Raw genomic sequence first — 19046 nt, 5'->3', positions numbered from 1 at the left:
TCGGGACTGGACCAAGGAACGTGGTAATGCAGCGAGCTCCGTCTATACAGCGATGCGCGAGAAAGGCGGAAGAGTGTCTGTCCCGAGAAGCGAATGCAGTGTCCGTCTGACTCTCCCCTCCTCGTCGACGACGACGACGCCGCGCGATCCGCCCTCACATGACGACGCAGTCCTTGTCCTCGCCGGCGTTCTTCCTCCGCTGCAGCACCTTGTCACGCTCCTGCTTCTTGCGCTCGACCTCGTCGCTGCCGAGCTGCGGCGAGTCGGTCGGACCCTGACGCGCCGGCATGCGCACCTGGCCCGCCGACGGCGGCGCGCGCCTGGCCGGGCTCCCGACGCCGACGCCGGCATCGTGACCGCCGTACTCGCCGACGTAGGGCGGCTGGAGCGCGTTCGTCGCGCCGCCGAGCGCGAGCGGCGAGTGCGCGCCCGGGCCGCCGACGGCGAGAGGCTGCGGCGCGCCGGCGCCGGCCGGCAGCGGGCGCAGGTTGTAGTCGAGCGGGCGCATCGGCTGCATGACGGCCTCGGGCTGCGAGTAGCTGCGCTGACGCGTCATGGGCGGCATGCCCTGGCCGTGCGGGTGCCCGTTCGGCGGCGGCAGCGACGGCATGTCGGGCAGGGCCTTCTCCTTGCCCTTGGCCTTGCGGTCCGCCGCCGGGAGCGCACCTGCGCTCGTCGTGCGGGTGCGGAGCTCACCGCCGAACGCGCCGCCGCTCGCCGACAGGTTGAGCGCCGACTTCTTCTTCGAGCCGAGGCTGCCGGCCGCGCCGCCCGACGACGACGCGTTCTCCTTGCGGAGCAGGATGCGCGACGACGACAGGCGGCGCGTCTTGGCGGGCAGGTGCAGGCCGCTCATGTGCGACTCGGTCGACGGCAGGCCCGGCCTCGCGCCGCCGTGGACGCCGCCGTGGACCGGCGACGGCCGGCGCTGCGGCTGCGAGGCGGCGTCGGGGCCGACGACGGGCGGCAGAGGCTGGCCGGCGAGGCGCAGGCGGTCCATGGCGCGCTTGTCGCCGTGCGACGCCGCGCGGCGGAACCACTCGAGCGCGTCGCGCTCGTCGCGGTACGTGCCGATGCCGACCTCGCTGAAGTAGCCGACGGCGTACTCGGCTTTGGCGAGGCCCTGCTCGGCCGCCTTCTTGGCCCACAGGTACGCCTCGGTGTCGGACTGGGGCAGGATCCCGGGCGAGCCGACGAGGTACCAGGCCGTGAGGGCGAAGCAGGCGGCGGCGTGGTTCTGCTGAGCGGCGATGTCTGTAGGTCGCGAGCGAGTCAGTCACGCCATCGCGGTCGAGAGAGAGAGGGAATGAGGGGACGCGCTGTAGTAGTGGATGCTGAGCGCGGCGTCCTGCGGACAGCCCATCTTGCCGTACTCGTAGCACTCGCCGAGCTTGTAGGCCGACGGCGCGTACTGCAACTCGGCTGCACGTGCGAGAAGCTCGGCCGCGTAGTCCTCGTCCTGCAGGTGAGGCGCCGAGGAGGTCAGTCATGCTCGGTCGGGCCCGACCGGGTACAGAAGGAGAGAGAGAGAGAGAGGGCGCACCTGGAAGACGACGTTGTCGATGCCTTGCTCATGAAGGACAGCGAGCTCGTGAAGGCTCTGCGGCTGCGGCGGGTCGACCTGGTCGGCGAGCTCGGCGGCGCGCGTGAGCCACTGAACGCCGTCCTTGGCGCGCTTCGAGAGGCCGAGCTCGCCGTTGAGCTCGGCGAGCCCGAGGCGGTGCATGGCGCCCGTGTGCGACAGGACGGCTGCGCGGCTGTGGTGGAGGAGGAGGAGGGGAGCGTCAGGGGGAGTCGACGAGGGGCCGGACAGGAGGATGACGTGGAGGAGGGAGGGACGCACCGGTAGAACGAGACGGCCTTGCTCCAGTCCTTGCGCGTGCCCCAGCCGTGCTCGAGGCACTGCGCCGTGCGGAACGAGCCGGCGGCATGACCGTGCTTGCCCGCCGTGTGGAAGAGCGGGAACGCCTTGTCGTAGTCGCGCTTGCCCTGCACGAGAGCGAAAGTCAGGACGCGCTCGGGCCGAGAGAGACGCAGGAAGGAGAAGAAGAGAGGCGCACCTTGCTCGTGCCGATGCCCTGGGTGTAGCAGTCGGCGAGGAAGTAGCAGCTCGGGACGTGGCCCCTGGTCGCGAGGCGGTTCAGGAGCGCGATGCTCTCGGCGACGAGCGCCTGCTGCTTTTGGCGCGCCTCGGCCTCCTGCGGCAACGGCGGCGCGTCCTCGCCTCGAGCGGCGCGCGCCATGAGCGTCGACTGCTCGAGGTCGGCGACGACGTCCATCGTGAAGGTCGCGAACTCGTACTGGATGTCGGGGTCGTTCGTCTTCTTGGCGTTCTGGCGGTACAGCTCGAGCGTCTTGTCGTGCGACAGGAGCGACGCCATGCTGCCGACACGGAGGTGGCTCTGGTCGAGGAGCTGGGCCGGCGGCGGCGGGACCGACCCACCCTCGCCGCCCTCGCCCGAGCCGGCGCCGTACAGGGACGCCGAGCGACTGGTCGCGTAGGGCGCGTTCGAGTAGCGCATGCGCGGGTGCGGGTGCACGTCCGACGAGTACGAGCCCGACCCGGAGCCGGACGACGGGTTGTGGTGCGAGGTCGTCGAGGGCGTGTCCCGCCCGGGCGAGCTGCCCTCGCGCGACGCGTTGGCGGCGACGACGCCGGCAGGTACAGGCGACGGTCGGGCGGCATCGAGGCCGTAGAAGGACGAGCGGCGAGCGGCGTGACCGTCGGCTTGGCTCAAGGGCTGCGGGTTGGTTGCCGTCGCGAGGCCGTCGACGCCCTGCTGCTCGCGGGGGATGGCCGTGTCGACGCGGAAAGAGCTGTTGGTCGGCCCGACAGGTGCGCCTTGCCCGCCGTCGACAGCCCTGCCCCTGGCGGCCGCGCCTTGCACCGCCGGCGCCAAGGGAGGAGCGCCGAGAGCTCCGCCCTGAGCGAGCGCGTCGTGCTGACCCGCCTCGGCCTCGACGCCAAAGAAGCTCGACGGGCGCTGCTGCTGCTGCTGGCGCGACTGGTGCGGGGCTTGAGGCCTGCCCCGGTCGAGGACGCTGCCACTCGATCCGGGCGACGATGGGGTCGAGCCCTTGCTCGAGCGCGGGTCGGCTGGGGCGGCGCGCTCGTGGTCGCGGTCCCTGACGGGAGCAGTCGTGGTCGAGTAGAACTGGGCTTCGCCGTGGGCTGGCTGTGACGACGTGTGATGCCGAGGGAGCGATCGTTCGACGACGGGCGACGGGTCGTCGAGGCCGGGCGCGGTGGTGGCGTAGGCGGCCATGCGGTGCGGTGGCAGACACGCAGGCGCTCGACTCGAAGCCAGCGAGGCGGCGGGCGGTGAGGAGGAGCGAGAGGGAGGCACTCTGTCGCCGCGCCCCAAGCCAAGCTCTCCCTCCCCTGAGTCTCTCGCCTTCGTCGTTGCACGTGTGCAAGCTCGAGCGAGCGACGGCCGCGTTCTCGCTCTCGCTCAGTCGCAAGCACGCACAAGCTCTCTCGTCTCGAGTCGGGCAACGCTCGTCGAGCCTCGCTCTCTCGCCGTCGCAAAACGCCCTTGGCGGCTCGTGCACGACGTCGACCGCGTCTCCTTCTCATTGCCCGCCGACCTCGCCGTCTCCTCTGCTGCGCTAGTACCCACGCGCAAACGCCGCCGGGTCGATGCCGTACCGCGCCGCCGTCCTGAGCCCGATGCGCCGGTCGAGTCGACGACCGCCAAGCTCGTACGTCGGCCTGGGCGAGCCCGACCGCGACGCGCCGACGCCCGGGTCCTCCTCGTCAGAATCGCGCTCGCGCTGCTCGAGGTACTCGCGCTGCTCGTCGGGACCGCGGACGCGCAGCGCGTCGGAGAGGGGCCGCGGGAGCGGGGCTCGCGGCGGCTGCGACGAGCCCCTGAGGGCGTGGACGCGGGGCGGCCGGGGGAGCGACGCGGCAGGGACGAGAGGTTCGAGCCAAAGAGGCGGGTGCGCGAGCGAGTGCGTGTGGAAGATGTCGATGCGGGCGGGCTGTGCGAGGAGACGCGGTCGGGCGCAAGGCTCGAGTCAGTGGGCGTGCCCGTGTAGGGGAGAAAGAGAGAAACGCAGACGCACCGGCTGAACGACACCAAGCTGTGCAGTGTGTGCCATGTGCTCGGCGGCCGCGTTCAGGTTGTCGAGGACCTGCTTCTTCTGCCACGAACGTGGCAGCTCGGCGTACTCGCGCACGACGGCCTCGCCGAGCAGGTCGCCCTCCCACCAGTCGACGCGACCCTTTGAGTCGCGCGCCACCTCGTCGTGCTCCGGCGCTACCCTCGCCAGTGCCGCGCGAACTCGGCCGGCGGCGGCTCGGACCGCGGCCTCGAACTGGAGCGCCGAGGGTGGGCGGTCGGCTGGCGCGTCTTGTCGAAGCTCGTGCGAGGCAGGGCGCATCTTGAGAGAAGAGCGAGAAGCGAACGCAGAGCGAGAGGCGAGTAGCCGCTCGAGTACGAGCGGACCGGCAAGTCCGCGGACGGACTCGGCGTCGTTCAGGAGACAGTCGCGCCTTTTCGGCTCGAGTTCGAGTTTGACGAGAAGGCTGAGCTACGCATCGAGTAGCTCGAGCCATCGGCACTCGAGCCAGGGAAGCGCGAGGCGAGCGAGCTGGAGCGACGCAGATGTACGGGGTGGAGGGACGGCCGGGGAGCTCGACAGGTCGCGTGGTGCGGCTTGAGCTTTGCGCGCAAACATCGCGGTCGCTAGACGGGCAGCGCGTGCGGCGAGTGACGAGGTCGAGTGCAAGAAGCGGCCGAGGAGGAGGTCGACGACGACGACGACTTTCGCCTCATCACCCGCCTCCTTCCGGCACCCAGACGAGCCAGTGAGTCCCTCGCAGTCCTTCATCAGAGCCGCCAGACCCGTCGAACAAGCGTCAGCGACTGACCTGCGCCTCTACCCCTCGCCCCGTCCTCCTCCTCCCAGTGCTCTCCCGAACGCTGCCGACTCGCGCTCTCGCCGCGCAACGCGCAGGAGTGCGCTCCTCGGGCCTCAACTCGGTCACGTCGACTGTCTCGACTCGGTCCTCGCAGCTCGCGACTCGTCGGGTCCGTCCTCGTCTCCCCCACCCCGTCTCGCCTCCTCCCCCTGTCGCCTCGCTGACCCGTCTCGTCCCTCGTCCTCCAGTTCGCCACCGCACCGACCAAAAGCAACGTCTTCCCGGCGCCTGGCGGCTCCAGCTCCCTCCCGCCGCCGCCTCCTCCCAAAGCCCGCAAGTCGATCACCCGCCGCATTCTGTCGCCTCTCATCCTCCTCACCGTCGCCTTCTACGGCGTGTCGGTCCCCCTCGGCTACTTCTCGCTCCGGTACCGCGACTTCCTCGTCGAGACCGTCCCCGGCGGCGAGCAGCTCGGCGACCTCCTCGACGAGCTCCAGGTCTCGCGCGCAAAGGGCGCGCCCAATGCCTCGGCGCCGGGCTCCCCCAAGGGCCCGGGCAAGGAGACCGAGCTCACCCGTTGGGCCGAGTCGCGCGCCCGCGCCGAGGGCTGGAAGGTCAAGAAGCCCGAGCCGACCGACCCGGAGACGGCGCGCCTCGAGATCAAGGAGCGCCTTGCCGCCGAGGCCAAGAAGGTTGAGGGCGCCGCCAAGGGCAAGGTGACCGACATCGTCGAGGCGGCTAAGGCGCGCGCGAGCGAGGTCAAGCAGGTCGCCGTCAAGGCCGAGGGCGTCGTCGAGGACAAGGCCAAGCAGGCCATCCACGCCGCAAAGGACGTCGCCCACGCCGCTCCCGCCGCCGTCTCGCACGCCGTCCACTCGGCGTCCGACGATGCGTCGGCTGCCGCCCCGGCCTCGGCCCCGCGCGTCGTCGACGAGCCCGCGTCGACCCTGCCCGTCTACGCCCAGCGCCCGCGCGAGCTCGACGCGACGCCCATCCCGCCCAAGCGCGCCTCGAACGAGGTCTACCAGGGCCCGCCGCTCCCGATCGGCTTCGAGCCCGCGCCCGGGTACGAGCTCCCTCGTGCGGCGCCGGCGCCCAAGGGCGAGCTCAAGCCCGTGTCGCCCCCTCCGCCTCCCCTTCCCCTCGTCGCCCCGGCGCTCAAGGACGTCACCGTGTCCGAGCCCGTCCTCGGCCAGCTCGCGGCGACGATCGACAGCCTCGCGCAGTACGTCGAGAAGCACGACGACGGCGTCGCGTCGGCGTCGGCGACGACGGTCCTGAGCGGCGCGCAGAAGGACATCGAGAGCCTCGCGGCGCGCATCGAGGGCATCAAGAAGCAGGAGGAGGACAAGCTCCAGGCGCAGCTCAAGGAGCAAGCGTCCAAGTACTCGGGCATGCTCGTCAAGGCCGAGAAGGACCTCGTCGAGCGCCTCGACACGCAGGAGGAGGATTGGAAGCGCGCGTTCGACGACGAGCGCGAGCGCCTCGTCAAGGCGTACAAGGACAAGCTCGACACCGAGCTGGCGACCCAGCAGGAGCTCATCAACCAGCGCCTCAAGGAGGAGGTCATCCAGCAGGGCATCGAGCTCCAGCGCCGGTGGGTCAGCGAGGTCAAGACGCGCGTCGAGCAGGAGCGCGGCGGCAGGCTCGCCAAGCTCGAGGAGCTCGAGTCGGGCGTCCGCAAGCTCGAGAAGGTTGCTCGCGAGAACGAGGATGTGCGTCCCCCTTCTCTCCTTCTCGTACTCTCTCGCGATTTCCCTCTGTCACCGTACTGACGCGCCCCTATGGCTCTACGCACGCAGGCTCTCGGCGAGGCTGTCCGTGCGCGCAAGATCTTCACGGCCGTCAAGGCGCTCGAGCACAAGGTCGAGTCGGGCGCGCCGTTCGCCGCCGAGCTCGCGACGCTGCAGCGCCTCGCCGCCGTCCCGACCTCGTCGTCGTCGGACGACAAGCCGTCGCCGTCCGACTCGCTCCTGTCGCTCGCCCTGTCGACCATCCCGGCCGAGGTCGCGTCGACCGGCGTCTCGTCGTTCCCGGCCCTCGCCGCCCGCTTCACGTCGTCGGTCGCGCCGCAGCTCAAGAAGGTGTCGCTCCTGCCCGAGCACGGCGGACCCGTCGCGTACATGACGAGCGTCGTCGGCTCGTTGGCCCTGTTCGAGAAGGAGGGTTGGGCCGACGGCGAGGACGTCGTCAGCACCGTCGCGCGCGTCAAGTTCTGGCTCGCCAACAAGGACCTCGACTTGGCGGCGCGTGAGGCCAACTCGCTCTCTGGTGCGTCGCTCTCTCTCTCTCTCCTCCCTGTCCCTCGTCGCCGTTGAGCAGCCACTGACGACCGTCGACTCGCACGCGCAGGATGGCCCAAGGCGCTCGCGTCCGACTGGCTCAAGCAGGCGAGGAGTCACCTCGCGGTCAAGCAGGCGCTCGAGGTCGCAGAGCGGGAGGCGACGGCAGAAAACCTCAAGGCGATCTAGAGTCGCTGGAGGAGCTGTAGCTGCGAGGCGGCGAGGAGGCGAGGGGAGCGACTGCCAACAAGCTGTGTTTAGATTTCCTGGTTCGCTATCAGAGTCGGTCGCGAGAGATGCTGCGCGACTTTCAAGCGCGACCGGCGCCTGCAGGCTGAGGTCGCACATGCGCGCCGCGAGGAGGAGGACGAGGTCCGGCCGGACGCGTCTGGCTCTTCCTCCTCACCCTCTCGCGCTTGCTCCGGTACAGCTCACGGAATCAGACGGACGACATGGCCTGTGCGTGTTCCCCTCACTCTGGCGCGAGCAGCGTTGCCGCCTCGCACGTACTGACCCTCTCCTCCCTCTCCTTCCCCCCGCCCCCTCCCACATGCTCGCTCTCTCTCGCTCGCAGCTCCTCGCAAGACCGTCCTCATCACTGGCGCTGCCGGCTACATCGGTGCGTCCTCGTCTCTGTCCTCGCATGCCCGCGAGGAGCGTCCTGACCGTTCCGCGTTCGCAGGCTCCCACATCGCCTTGTGCTGCCTGCTCTCTGGCAAGTACTCGGTCGTCACCATCGACAAGTGCGTCCCCGTCCTCCTCCTCGTCTGCGTGGGACATCCTGAGCGGGCGCGCAGACCTGCAGAGGCCAGAGCTCGCTGACCTCGTTCGGTACGCGTCCCGACTCCGCCCGCAGCTTCCACAACTCGTTCCCGACCGCGCTCGAGCGCGTGACCAAGATCGCGCAGGATGCTCTCCCCGCCGGCGCGTCGGACGAGGACAAGAAGGCGCTCGAGATCAAGTGCTACCGCGGCGACATCTCGATCAAGAGCGAGATTGACCAGATCTTCAAGGACTACGAGGGCAAGGGCGGCATCTGGGGCGTCATCCACGTCGCTGCGCTCAAGGCCGTTGGCGAGTCGGGCGAGATCCCGATCAAGTACTACGAGAACAACATCACGGCGACGATCAACCTCCTCGACGTGCGTCCCTCTCTCTCTCGGTCTCGCAGCGACGCGCACAGCGACCTGATGCACACTGTCTTACGCCGCCAACAGGTGATGGACAAGTACAAGGTGTACAACCTCGTCTACTCGTCGTCGGCGACCGTGTACGGCGCGCCGCCCCAGTGCCCCATCCCCGAGTCGTCGCCGCTCCAGCCCGAGTCGTGCTACGGCCGCACCAAGTTCATGTCCGAGCTCATCATCAAGGACGTGTGCGACTCGGCGCCGGACAAGTGGCGCGCCATCTCGCTCCGCTACTTCAACCCGGCCGGCGCGCACCCGTCGGGCCAGATTGGCGAGGACCCGCGCGGTCGCCCGGGCAACCTCCTCCCGCTCCTCGCCCAGATGGCTGTCGGCAAGTTCCCCGAGGGCCTCAAGATCTTTGGCAACGACTACGACACGCCTGACGGCACCTGCGTCCGCGACTACATCCACAGTGCGTCGTCCTCTCGCAGCGCTCGCTCGCCGCCGACTCGCAGTGTCCGGTCATTGACTCGTTCCTCCTTCACGCAGTCATGGACCTCGCCGAGGGCCACGTCCTCGCCCTCGCCGCCCTTCCTCGCGACGAGATCTACGCAGCGCAGGGCCAGGCGGCCGGCTTCGGCTCGTCGGGCGGCAAGTACAAGGCGTACAACCTCGGCAAGGGCAAGGGCATGTCGGTCCTCAACATGGTCGACGCCATGCAGAAGGCGTCGGGCTTCAAGTACAAGACCGAGATTGTCGGTCGCCGGTGCGTCCCCTCCTTCCCGCTTCGACCGCCTCTCCTCGCTCGACGGATCCTGACGGCTTCCCGCTCGTCCCTCGTGCAGCACTGGTGACGTTCCCGAGTTGACGGCCGACCCTGCGCTCGCCGAGAAGGAGCTCGAGTTCAAGGCCAAGCGCGACCTCGAGGCCATGTGCCGCGACCAGTGGAACTGGCAGTCGTGCGTCCCCCCTCCTCTCGCCCTCCAGGACCTCGCACTGACCTATCCACCTCCCGCAGCAACAACCCCAAGGGTTACGAGAACCAGGCGTAGAGCCAGGCGCCCTCCTCCCGTTCCTCCCACCTCCCACGGACAGTGTCCTACATCCCCCTCATCCATTCGTCTCTCTCCCCTCCTCAAATCGTCAGTATCCGGGTCTTACATGTGCAGTCCTTGCGTAGAATGCATGCGGTCGTGCAACGCTCGCCGTTTTCCCGCCTCTTGTGCCTCTCGTCGTGCGAGCTCACGTCTGTCGCGGGCGAGCTTCTTCCTGTCGCGCTTTCGGGCGCGTACATCTGCAAAGCCGTGTCGGCTTCGCCCGACTGCCTACGCATGGCAGCAAAGAGAGCCTCTCTTCGAGAGAAGCCGACCTTCGCAACCCGAGCTTCGTCGCCCGAGGTCCGAGCGAGGAGCTCGCAAGCCCGCGCACTCGTGCGCCCTTGACAAACGGACGCTCGGTTGTCCCCGCTTCGTTCATAAGTCCGCCCCGGGTGGACTCGCCCTTGAGTGGCATCGTCGCCGCCGATTCCCCACTCGGCCTCGCTCTCTCTCCTCCTCCTCCTCCCACACCTCAACCAGCACAAGATGTCTACCTACAGCGGTACCTGCCTTTGCGGCGCGAGTGAGATCACCGTCAACGGACCCAAGGCCGACAGTGCGTCCCTCGCCTCCCTCGTCTCGATCCGCGTCATCAGCTGTGGGGATGGAGGAGCAGAGGGCGAGGGCCAGACGCTCTCGGCGGGCCAGACGTGCACCGCAGCGGTCCTTCAAGGAGGGGCAGATGCTGCACGGCGGCCAGCGCGCCCTCGTGCAGGCGGGGAGCGAGGTCGGGGGGCCAGGACAGCGGGTCGCAGGCCGACGGCATGGCGACAGAGGGCGGGACCTACGAGCCCTGCCCGGGCACTCCTGAGTGGCCCTGTGTGCGGGCTGCGCGGCTCGAGGCACCGGCGCCCAGTCCTGCTCGATGCCGCCGGCTCGCGACCTTCACGTCCTCGAGATCCTCCTCGCCGCGGCACTGACTCTCTCTCTCTTTCCCCATTCGCAGAGCAGATCAAGTGCCACTGTGAGTCCCTTTTCCGCCCACACCTCTCGCACGACTTGCGGCTCTCGGTCCTCGTGCCGCTCGCCGTCTCGAAGGATCGGGTCGCCGCTCCTCGCGGACCGAGCAGGACCTTTGGGCACCGACTGACCCTTTCCTTTCCACTTTGCGAACAGGCACCGACTGCCAGCAGACGAGCGGCACGTCCAACTCGAGCAACATCCTCGCCAAGGAGTCGGACGTCGAGATCACGGGCAAGATTGGGAAGTACACGTCCAAGGCCGCCTCGGGCAACGAGGTGACGCGCATCTTCTGCACTGGTTGTGGTGCGTTCACTCTCACTCGACGTTTCGAATCGGGGCGACGAGCACGGCAGCCGGACAGGACGTGACTAACCCAGTTTCCTCGTCCATGCAGGCTCGCCCTTTGCGCACAACTCGTCGGTCTTTGGGGACTCGAGTACGTCTCTTCCCCCTCTCCCTCTAGCGTAGCTCGGCCTGACCCTCGTCCTTTTCGTCTCGCCGCAGTGGCCGTCCAGACCGCCTCGCTCGGCAGCTCGTTCAAGAGCGTGCCGTACGGCGCCGAGCTCTTCGTCAAGGACCGCTGGTGCGTCCCTGCTCTCGCTGTCAGACGTCGACGATCAGTCACTGACAGTGTCTCGGTCGCGTCCGTCGCAGGGCCGGCGTCAAGGCCGTCGAGGGCGGTGAGTCGCTCTCTCGAAGCTCACCTGTCCAGCAGCGTGGGCGCAGGGTGCAGCGCTGGATCCAGCACAGATTCATGTCCTGACTCTGTCTTCCTCGTTCGCAGCCGACCAGCAGGAGACGGCCTAGAGCGTCACGCGCTCGTGCACCGACCCTCTCCGCCTGCCGCCTCGCCACTCCTCCGACCACGACCTGAAATCGAAGCAGTTCCTCCCTTGCGACTCGGCAGGACGGCTCTGACGCAATGGAGAGAGGGCGAGAGGGCAGCTGAACGAGCCGCTCGTCGACGAGGACGAAAGCTGTCGAGGAGAAAGAGGAGGAGAGGACGAGGAGGCTCGGGTCGTCGGTCTGCCTCGTGCGGCGGGCCGCACGGTCGTGCGCCAACAGACGCGACGTGGAGCCGGACCGCAAGTGTCGATAGAGAGCAGGTGGCCGAATGTTGAGAGAATGCAACGCTCGAGGGAGGTTGAGCCCAAACAGGAAAGCGTCGGGTCCAGGCTCCCTCGCCTGCTCGTCCTCATCACCTCACGCTCCCTCGCTCCCACCCGCAGCCCTACCGCCGCACACACGCCACCGTCATGGCCGGCAGGAACGCCACAAAGTCGCCCCAGCCGCCCGTGCGCCGCTCGTCGCGCCAGTCGACCCCGACCCGCGACCACCTCGCCTCCCCACCGCCCACCTCGACTACGACCACGACCCGCACCACGCGCTCGAGTGCGGTCGGCCTCCCGACCTCGTCGTCCGACTCGCTCCTCCCGCCCTCGCTCGACACCCTCCCCGTCAGCCCTCGCGGCGGTGGACCTCGCAAGTCGGCCACCACCCGCGCTCTCTCGCCCCGCGTCGCCGCAAAGCTCCAGCGCCCAGCTCTGCCCGCCCATGCCGCCAACAAGCAGCTCGCCGACGAGGCCAAGGCGTCCAAGGCGCTCCGCATCCACAAGGTCAAGACCCAGACCCTCCACCTCGGCGACCCGAACGGCACCATCACCATCGCCCGCGTCAAGTGCCCTGTCCCCAAGGGCGTCCCTGGGTGAGCTTCTCTCTCACTTCTCGGCAGAGTGGGGCGCAACGGGAGAGGCGTGCGCAGTGGGCGCGGCTGCGGGTGGACCGGCCGCGAGCCTTTGTTGACACGGCATTGACGGCCGGGTCCTCGCGCCTCTCCTGCTCGTCCTGCCACCTCTCACCCGTCGAGGACCTCTCACTAACTCGAAGAATGCCCTCCTGCGACAGCCACATCATCAAGCGCTTCGACACCGACGCCGTCTCAGCCTCGTCCCTGTTCCGCGCCGCCTTCCCGACCGCGACCGAGGCCGAGGAGACGGCCGAGATGCGGTGGATCGCCATCGGCTCGAGGGGCCAGTACGGCGACACCAAGGTCGCCGGCAACGAGGGCGACGAGAGCAAGAAGCTGAGCGGGACCTGGTGCGTCGTCGTCCGCCCTCTTTCCCTCGCCCGCTGTCGCCCGTCCACCTCCCTGACTCGGTCTCGCCGCGCAGGATTCCGTCGCAGCACGCCGTCGCGCTCGCCAAGGAGTACGGCATCGTGCGCTACGCCGCCGAGCTCATCGAGTACGTCGAGCCGACCTCGCCGCAGCCTGAAGGTGCGGCCGACGACGAGCAGGCGACGCCTGGATCTGCCGCTGCCACCGACGATGTGCGTCCTCTTCCTCCTCCTTCTCGACGACAAACTCGACCCGACCTGACTCCTTTGCTCCTGCAGTCGCCCGCCGCTCGTTCGCCTCGCGCCAAGCGCGCCCGTGTCTCGTCGCCGCTCGCCAACAAGAGCTCGTCCGCCTCGACGGTGCAGGCGCTCTCGGGCGCGTCGGGGCCGGGCATCTCGATCCTCCAGACGCTCGCCACGTCCGACTCGGGTGCCATCACCGAGACGACCGAGGTCAAGGTCGACGTACCCATGACGGGCGACGCCGGCGACGAGGCGCCCCAGTTCGAGGACGACGCGGCGGCCCAGATCGCGGCGGCGCAGAAGCTCGTCGACAGCCTCAAGAAGGAGCACGTCCTCGCCGACCTCGCCGACGCGTCGCACATTCCGGACCCGCAGCCGTCGTCCGCCTCGACCTCGTCTGCGCCGAGCTCGACCAAGAAGCGCGCGCTCGAGGCCGACGACGACGAGCTGCCCCAGTCGGGCACGCTCGCCGACGCGCTCGGCACGGTCGACAACCGGTCCTTCTTCGCCAAGCTGTTCCGGCGCAAGGCGAACGGCAAGCGCCGCAAGCAGCCGACGCAGGCGAGCCGCGAGACGCGCGCGCTCCCGGCCCCGTCGCGTGCGCTCGCGGCCCTGTCGTCGTCGACGACGAGCCAGGCGGCGCCCGAGGTCGTCCTGCGCGAGGAGGACGGCGATCAGGGCGAGGCGCGCCGGTGGGCGGCCGGGTTCGGCCTCGCGGTCGCGGTCGGCGCGACGGCTGCGGCGCCGTACCTGTTCGGCTAGGGTGCCGCTCGCGCACGAGCTCTCTAACTTTCACGACCGTCCCTATCCAGTACCCGTAACGACCCACGGGCGGCGTGGCTCTCGCGAGCTGCGTCGCTCTAAAGACCCCTCTCCCTCATCCCTGTGTTGCCCGCTCCACTTCCTTCCTCCCTTCCTCTCGCTCTCCCACTGTGTGTAGTCGTGCCCCGCCAATCCGAGCCTGCGTCTGTACTCGAGCGCGCGCTGCTGCTGGGAGCTGCGGGACTCGTGCGAGCCCGCCCTTCTCGAGAGAGATCGCGAGGCAATTCGAATCTAGCCGTGTCTCTGTCGCGCGAACCTTGATCGAGGAACAAGCTGCAAGCTGCTGTGCCGACGAGAAGAAGCTCGCCCGCTGCGGTCGCACCGGCCCCACCTTGATGTCTCCGCTGCGGTCGCTGACGCCTCTCTCGTCGCCCTCGAGCACTGCTCTCCTCCGCCTGTCCATCTCGAAGCTCGAGGACAAGCTCTCACGGAGAGTGCGCGCGCTCGACCCGCGCTCCCCGCCTCGCTCGCACCGCCGTCCTCCTCACACCCGGCGGGCCGCACCAGGGCTCGGCACCTCGCCACACCTCGCCCTTGCTCTCGACCGCGTCCAGCACCTCGGCAGAGCAGCCAGCAACCCGTGCGTCCCCACTCCCACTCTGCTCGTCGCTGCACGAGCGCTCACCTCGCGTCCTTCAACAACACAGCGGTTCGCCCCGTCCCGAGCACACTCCCCCTCGACGCGTCGACTTTTCTGCTCCACCGACGCCACGCCCAAGCACTCGCTAGCACACGGCACGAGCAGCACGAGCGCGGCGCAGCACCCAGCACCCCTCGCCTCTCTTCGCCCGCCTCGTCGAGCACCCTCAGCCTCGCCTCTCGTCTCCCTCCCCGGCACCGCCGACTGTCCGCCAGCTCGACATGCCCTCGTTCTTTTCGTCGCTCAAGCGGCGCAAATCCGAGGCCAACCTTCCTCGTCCTCGCCCCGAGCCCGCCCCCTCCGTCCCGGAACCACCTCCCTCCCTGCCCATGACTGCCCGTCTCAGCGTCTTTGGCCTCGAGGGCATGGTCGGCCCGGCACCGGCGTCGCCAGCGTCGCCGAGCGAGGCGGACAAGGCGCAGCCGATGCAGCGCAGGAGGAGCAGGAGCGCGACGAGGGTTCTCGAGGAGGCAAGGCCGCAGCGCGAGGAGGTCGTCGCGCCCGTCGCTCGCGGTGTGCGCGCGCCCTCGCCTCGTCGGGACACGGCGGTCGACGCGTACTACTCGGGGACGGTGCCGCGCGGCCGCGAGCCGTCCTCGTCCTCGGCGCAGTCGGCAAGGGCCGCCGCCGGACCCGTCTCGCCTCGTGCGACGCCGACGCAGCGCCTGTCGCAGCATGGCCCGCCTCGCGCCGCCTCTCAGAACGTGTTGGCGGGCCTCGCGCCATCGTCATCGTTCTGGTCCGTCGACGCGGCGAGCCTCCCGCCAAGCGGCAACGGCGAGTCGGTAGCGCCGCCGAGGCGCGAGAGCCTGCAGGCTCGGGCCGTGTACGGTCGGCCGCAGACGGCGTCGTCGGCGAGGGAGATGAGCAGGGCCAGGAGCGTCGGCGGCGAGGACATGGGCAGCAGGGCGCAGCAGAGGAGGGAAAGCCTCGCGGCGGCGGCGAGCCTTGCTCAAGAGCCGGGTCAAGCAGGTGCGCTCTTGCCTCCTTTATCTCTGCGAGTGGACGTACACCTGACTCGAACTCCCTGCAGATCTCGACTCTCGCGCCCGCAACTGCGCCCCGTCGCAGCTGGACTACTCGCTCGGTCCGCCGTCAAGCTTCGCCGGCCGCCCGACGCTCCCGCCTGGCGCGGCACCGCCCCAACCCGTCGGCTCGGCGGGATCGTACGACCGACTCGCAGCGCTCTACGGTCCGCCCATCGCCGCCACCTCGAGTCGGTCGGCCACGTCCCTCGCCGAGACGACGACGACGAGCTCGCCCGTCACGCTCTTCACCCGGCAAGTGTCGAACGACTCGGGCAGCGACGGCAGCGCGACGACGCCTGGAGCGTCCGACAGCGAGCAGAGCGACGAGCTCGACGCGCCGGTCCCGTTGAAGCCGCTCGTCGCGGCCGACGACCTGTCGGGCCACGTCACGCCTCGACAACTACCACGTGCGCCTGCGCCACCGGCGTCGCAAGAAGTCGGAGGGTTCCCGTCGCCTGTTCGAGGTCGTCCGCTGTCGAGCGCGCCGGCGCTGCCGCTGCCTCGCCCGGCGAGCAGCGTCTCGTCCCAGTCGACAGTCCGCTCTCCGACCTCGCCGCGCATCGAGCGCTCGTCTTTGCCGCCGAGTCGTCTCTCCGACCACGTCGAGGTGCGCAACGCCGACACGCCGACCAAGCTCGTCAAGCGTCGCTCGTCGACGTTCGCCCCGCCCGCACCTCCTGTTCCTCAGCCGATCGTTCGCCCTCCCCTTCCTCCCTCGCTCTCGGCCGCATCGCCCACCATGCTCGCCACGCACACGTTGCCGTCAAAGAGCCGAGCCGCGAGGCCAATCACGCCGCCTAAATCGCCCGACCGAGCGAGGAAGGCCCTCTTCCCCGCGCCCGAGTCGACGGCGACAAGCCCGCCGCCTCGTCGCTCGTCCCTCATCCAGGGCACTCGAAGCGCCATCGTCCCGTCGACGCCAAGGGCGTCGGTCCCGCCGTCACTGGGCTCGGCCTCGCAGCTCGGCTCGTCCACCTCGCCGTCGCGCCAGTGGCGGGAGAGCCCGACGACGCCGCGCTCGCGCGTCGTCGACGAGCAGCCGTCGCCGACCAAGCGCATCGGCACGTCGGGTGCGCTGACGCCACGAGCGGCGGCACTGGCGGCGGCGAGGGAGCGCGAGAAGAAGCTCGCGTCGTCGAACGAGGCGCCGGCCCTCATCTCGTCGCACGCGCCTATCTCGCCACCCCTGTCCGACCACGGCTCGCCCATCGAGCAAGTCGCGCCTGTCAAGCCGGTCGAGCCGGTCGTCGAGGACCGCTCGAGCCCACGCGTCGAGCTCGCCTTCGCCCTGTACCCCTTGCCCATCCTCCGGTCCCTCCTGCGGCACATCAACTACGCCGACATCGTCTCGCTCCAGCTCGTCTCGCGCACGCTTCGGCGCGCCGTCGAGGTCGACAGCAAGGAGCTCGTTCTCGAGCGGTTCCTCGGCGCGTACGGGTACCGCAGCCTCGCCCGTCAGTCCGCCGCGCCGACCAAGGCGGCAGGCTTCCTTCCCTCCTCGGCGAGCGACATCGTGCTCGACCTGCGCGACCTGTCGGCGTTCCGCGCGGCCCTGCGCGTCTCGTTCGACGAGCACGCCCACCTCGCAAGGGTCTACACGCACGACCCCGCGCGGTTCTCGCAGGCGTCGCTGCGCCTCGCTCGGGCGACGACGCGCGCCTGGAACCGCGTCGTCCTGCGCCTGCGCCTGCAGACCACCCTCCCGTCGTCGTCGTTCGCCGCGCCGACCTTCCCCGAGCTGCCGGCGACGAGCTCGCCCGTGTACAAGACGGGCCGGGCGCCGAGCCTGCGCGTGTGGGTCCCGACGCGCAACGGCGAGAGCTGGATGGCCGACGGCGAGGTCATCGAGTGCGAGCGCGAGGTGTGGAGGAGCAGCGGGGCGTGGGCGCAGCTCAGGAGGGGGGACGTCGTCGCCAACGTGGCGATCCCGGCGTTCGGCAATGTCGGCACGCTCGTGTTCGACGGCAAGTTCCTGCGCGACCTCAGCTTTGAGCACGACGTCGTCGGGCATCTCCCTGTGCGTGTGGTTCCCTCCCTTCTCTCGTTCGTCGACCTCGACTGACTCGAGCTCTCCTCCTCGCAGGCATGGCTCAACATGCTCGGTTTCTCGCCGAGCCACTTCCACAACATCATCGTCGCCTCGTCGTCCAACCCCGTCTTCTGTGAGTGGCCTGCCTCGCTCCCTCGTCGGCGCCGTCGCCGCTGTCGACCAGCATCAACCTGACCTTGCCCTTCCTGCGCGCACAGACCTCTCGCTCGCGCCTTACGTGGACGCCGTCCGCGAGTCGCTCGTCCTGTGCAAGGACCGCGTCGCCGTCTCGTCGCCGCAGGGCAACTACCTCGTGTCGCGCTACGTGTACCGAGCCGCGCTGCGCCTCCTCGCGGGCCAGATGATCGGCGACGTTGCCGGCGCAGGCGGCGCAGGACCAGGAGGGATCGAGGTCGTGCACCCCGACTGGGCAGGCGAGATCGTCGTCGAGACAGAGGGGACGACCGAGGCGGCGACGCTGCTTCTCGCTCGAGTGCGTCGCTCTGTCCATTTTCTCTCCCTCTCCTCGTCCCGGCGAGCTTACTCTCTGCTCCTGTTCGCAGGTCGCCTCGGCCGAGCCCGTACCGTGGCGCATCTTGCGCGAGAAGAGCCGCCCTGGCCGGGTCTGGCTCAAGCCCGTCGTCGCAGGCGGCGACAACGTCTGAAACCGACCTTCATCTTTCGATGCTCTCTTTCTTTCTGCGACGCCGGCCGTCTCTCTCCCTCCTTCTTCCTCATGTTGTACTCTCTCGAGCGTCATGATGTCGTTGGAATCCTCGCTTTGCCATCTCTCGTCGAGAACGAGAGCTGGTCCTCGAGAGCGAGTTTGAGAAGGTCGACTGGCTCTTGCACTCTGCCGCCGCTACCGCCCGTCCTCGCCCTCCTTGGCCGCCTCGCCGAATAGAAACTCGCGCTCGAAGCGCCAATACCCTCGGTCGTATCGCCACAGGACGAGCCCGTTCGCCTCGCCCTCGGCGCCCTCGTCCTTGGCCCAGTCGCGCACCTCGTCGAACGCCGCCAGGACCTTGTCCTCATCGTCGACCTTGTTCTGCACCGTCCAGTGCGCCTTGAAGCCCTTGGCGTCCTGCTTGCTCAAGAACGGCTCCCACCGCTCGCGCAGCTGGGCGTGCACGCTCGCGCCCTCCTCGGTCCCGACGCCCGGCGCGACCGCGACGCCGTTCTTGCCGAGGAGGAACGCTCGCCCGGTTGTGACGACGAACGGCGACGTCGCGCTCGCGACACGCTGCGCGTCGGCGCACACGCGCTCGAGCTGCGAGCGCGGCAAGGCGTGGAAGAGCGTGAGGTGCGCCGGGACCTTGAGCCGCTCGGCGGGAAAGTACCGCGTGCGGAGCGTGTTGAGCGCATCGTGCAGTGGAGGCGAGAGGCGCAGCGACAAGACGTAGACGTGCTCCTCCTCGCGCGACGTCTTTGGCCGGTGCCGGTGCACCTTGGTCTGCCCGTGTTGGGGCGCCTGCCACCGAGGCTGTTGCGGCTGTTGAGGGCGAGGGTCGTGCTGTCGAGGCTTCTGGTGGGGAGGGTGCGACGTTCGAGGCGGCTCGGCGCGTGCTTGAGCGGGAAGTGCTTGTGGGGTCGACGAGGAGGAGGACGAGGCGCCGGCCGCGTTGGCGTAGCTGAACGGCTTTGGTGGGGGCGCAGTGGTGCTCATAGTGCTCCTCAGTCGACTGGCGGTACTCGTGAGCTGTGCGACGCGGCGAGGGAGCATGCAGAAGCGAAACCAAGTCGGCCGCGCTCATGTTGGCGATCGGTGCGGCGCTTCGACGTCAGCGTCGTACAGGGTCGGGCCCGATGTCAATGAAAGGCCGTTGGACGAGA

At 69.2% G+C, this 19046-nt stretch overlaps 8 protein-coding genes across 8 annotated transcripts; 5 read left to right on the top strand and 3 right to left on the bottom strand.

Moving 5' to 3' along the window:
• Positions 1–4: 4 nt before the first annotated feature.
• RHOBADRAFT_52570 (uncharacterized protein) lies at positions 5–3266 on the bottom strand (the record flags this gene model as incomplete). Its single annotated transcript, XM_018416406.1, has 5 exons — positions 5–1254; positions 1357–1459; positions 1544–1757; positions 1844–1989; positions 2061–3266. The coding sequence occupies 5 exons, from the start codon at positions 3264–3266 to the stop codon at positions 155–157; spliced, it is 2769 nt and encodes a 922-aa protein (XP_018272631.1). The 3' UTR covers positions 5–154.
• A 343-nt stretch (positions 3267–3609) lies between these two features.
• Positions 3610–4386, bottom strand: RHOBADRAFT_42923 (uncharacterized protein; the record flags this gene model as incomplete). The annotated part of the gene is made up of 2 exons (XM_018414135.1): positions 3610–3984; positions 4069–4386. 2 exons carry the CDS (start codon positions 4384–4386, stop codon positions 3610–3612), a joined length of 693 nt encoding a protein of 230 aa, XP_018272630.1.
• A 406-nt stretch (positions 4387–4792) lies between these two features.
• RHOBADRAFT_52569 (uncharacterized protein) lies at positions 4793–7416 on the top strand. Its single transcript, XM_018416405.1, has 5 exons — positions 4793–4813; positions 4915–5036; positions 5116–6582; positions 6670–7138; positions 7220–7416. Coding segments are annotated over exons 1-5 (2178 nt in total). The 5' UTR covers positions 4793–4812; the 3' UTR covers positions 7339–7416.
• A 137-nt stretch (positions 7417–7553) lies between these two features.
• Positions 7554–9495, top strand: RHOBADRAFT_66230 (uncharacterized protein). The gene is made up of 8 exons (XM_018418901.1): positions 7554–7608; positions 7724–7768; positions 7832–7892; positions 8006–8291; positions 8367–8748; positions 8826–9042; positions 9122–9235; positions 9295–9495. The coding sequence occupies exons 1-8, from the start codon at positions 7602–7604 to the stop codon at positions 9326–9328; spliced, it is 1146 nt and encodes a 381-aa protein (XP_018272628.1). The 5' UTR covers positions 7554–7601; the 3' UTR covers positions 9329–9495.
• Positions 9496–9815: 320 nt separating this feature from the next.
• Positions 9816–11241, top strand: RHOBADRAFT_66229 (uncharacterized protein). Its single transcript, XM_018418900.1, has 7 exons — positions 9816–9929; positions 10320–10337; positions 10490–10639; positions 10731–10772; positions 10841–10919; positions 10991–11016; positions 11121–11241. Exons 1-7 carry the CDS (start codon positions 9860–9862, stop codon positions 11141–11143), a joined length of 408 nt encoding a protein of 135 aa, XP_018272627.1. The 5' UTR covers positions 9816–9859; the 3' UTR covers positions 11144–11241.
• Positions 11242–11592: 351 nt separating this feature from the next.
• RHOBADRAFT_52566 (uncharacterized protein) lies at positions 11593–13456 on the top strand (the record flags this gene model as incomplete). Its single annotated transcript, XM_018416404.1, has 4 exons — positions 11593–12041; positions 12242–12433; positions 12508–12664; positions 12731–13456. The coding sequence occupies 4 exons, from the start codon at positions 11593–11595 to the stop codon at positions 13454–13456; spliced, it is 1524 nt and encodes a 507-aa protein (XP_018272626.1).
• A 1029-nt stretch (positions 13457–14485) lies between these two features.
• On the top strand, positions 14486–18001 carry RHOBADRAFT_52565 (uncharacterized protein; the record flags this gene model as incomplete). The annotated part of the gene is made up of 5 exons (XM_018416403.1): positions 14486–15128; positions 15190–17201; positions 17268–17346; positions 17432–17706; positions 17777–18001. The coding sequence occupies 5 exons, from the start codon at positions 14486–14488 to the stop codon at positions 17876–17878; spliced, it is 3111 nt and encodes a 1036-aa protein (XP_018272625.1). The 3' UTR covers positions 17879–18001.
• Positions 18002–18108: 107 nt separating this feature from the next.
• RHOBADRAFT_593 (uncharacterized protein) lies at positions 18109–18687 on the bottom strand (the record flags this gene model as incomplete). Its single annotated transcript, XM_018418446.1, has 1 exon — positions 18109–18687. A coding segment is annotated over one exon (579 nt), but the record flags the coding sequence as incomplete, so codon positions are not given.
• Between the last annotated feature and the right edge of the window lie 359 nt (positions 18688–19046).

The sequence above is a fragment of the Rhodotorula graminis genome (assembly GCF_001329695.1).
Source record: "Rhodotorula graminis WP1 unplaced genomic scaffold RHOBAscaffold_4, whole genome shotgun sequence".
Lineage (NCBI taxonomy): Eukaryota > Fungi > Basidiomycota > Microbotryomycetes > Sporidiobolales > Sporidiobolaceae > Rhodotorula > Rhodotorula graminis.
The sequence above is the reverse complement of the archived record's forward strand: the minus strand, read 5'-3'. Positions and strand labels throughout refer to the sequence as shown.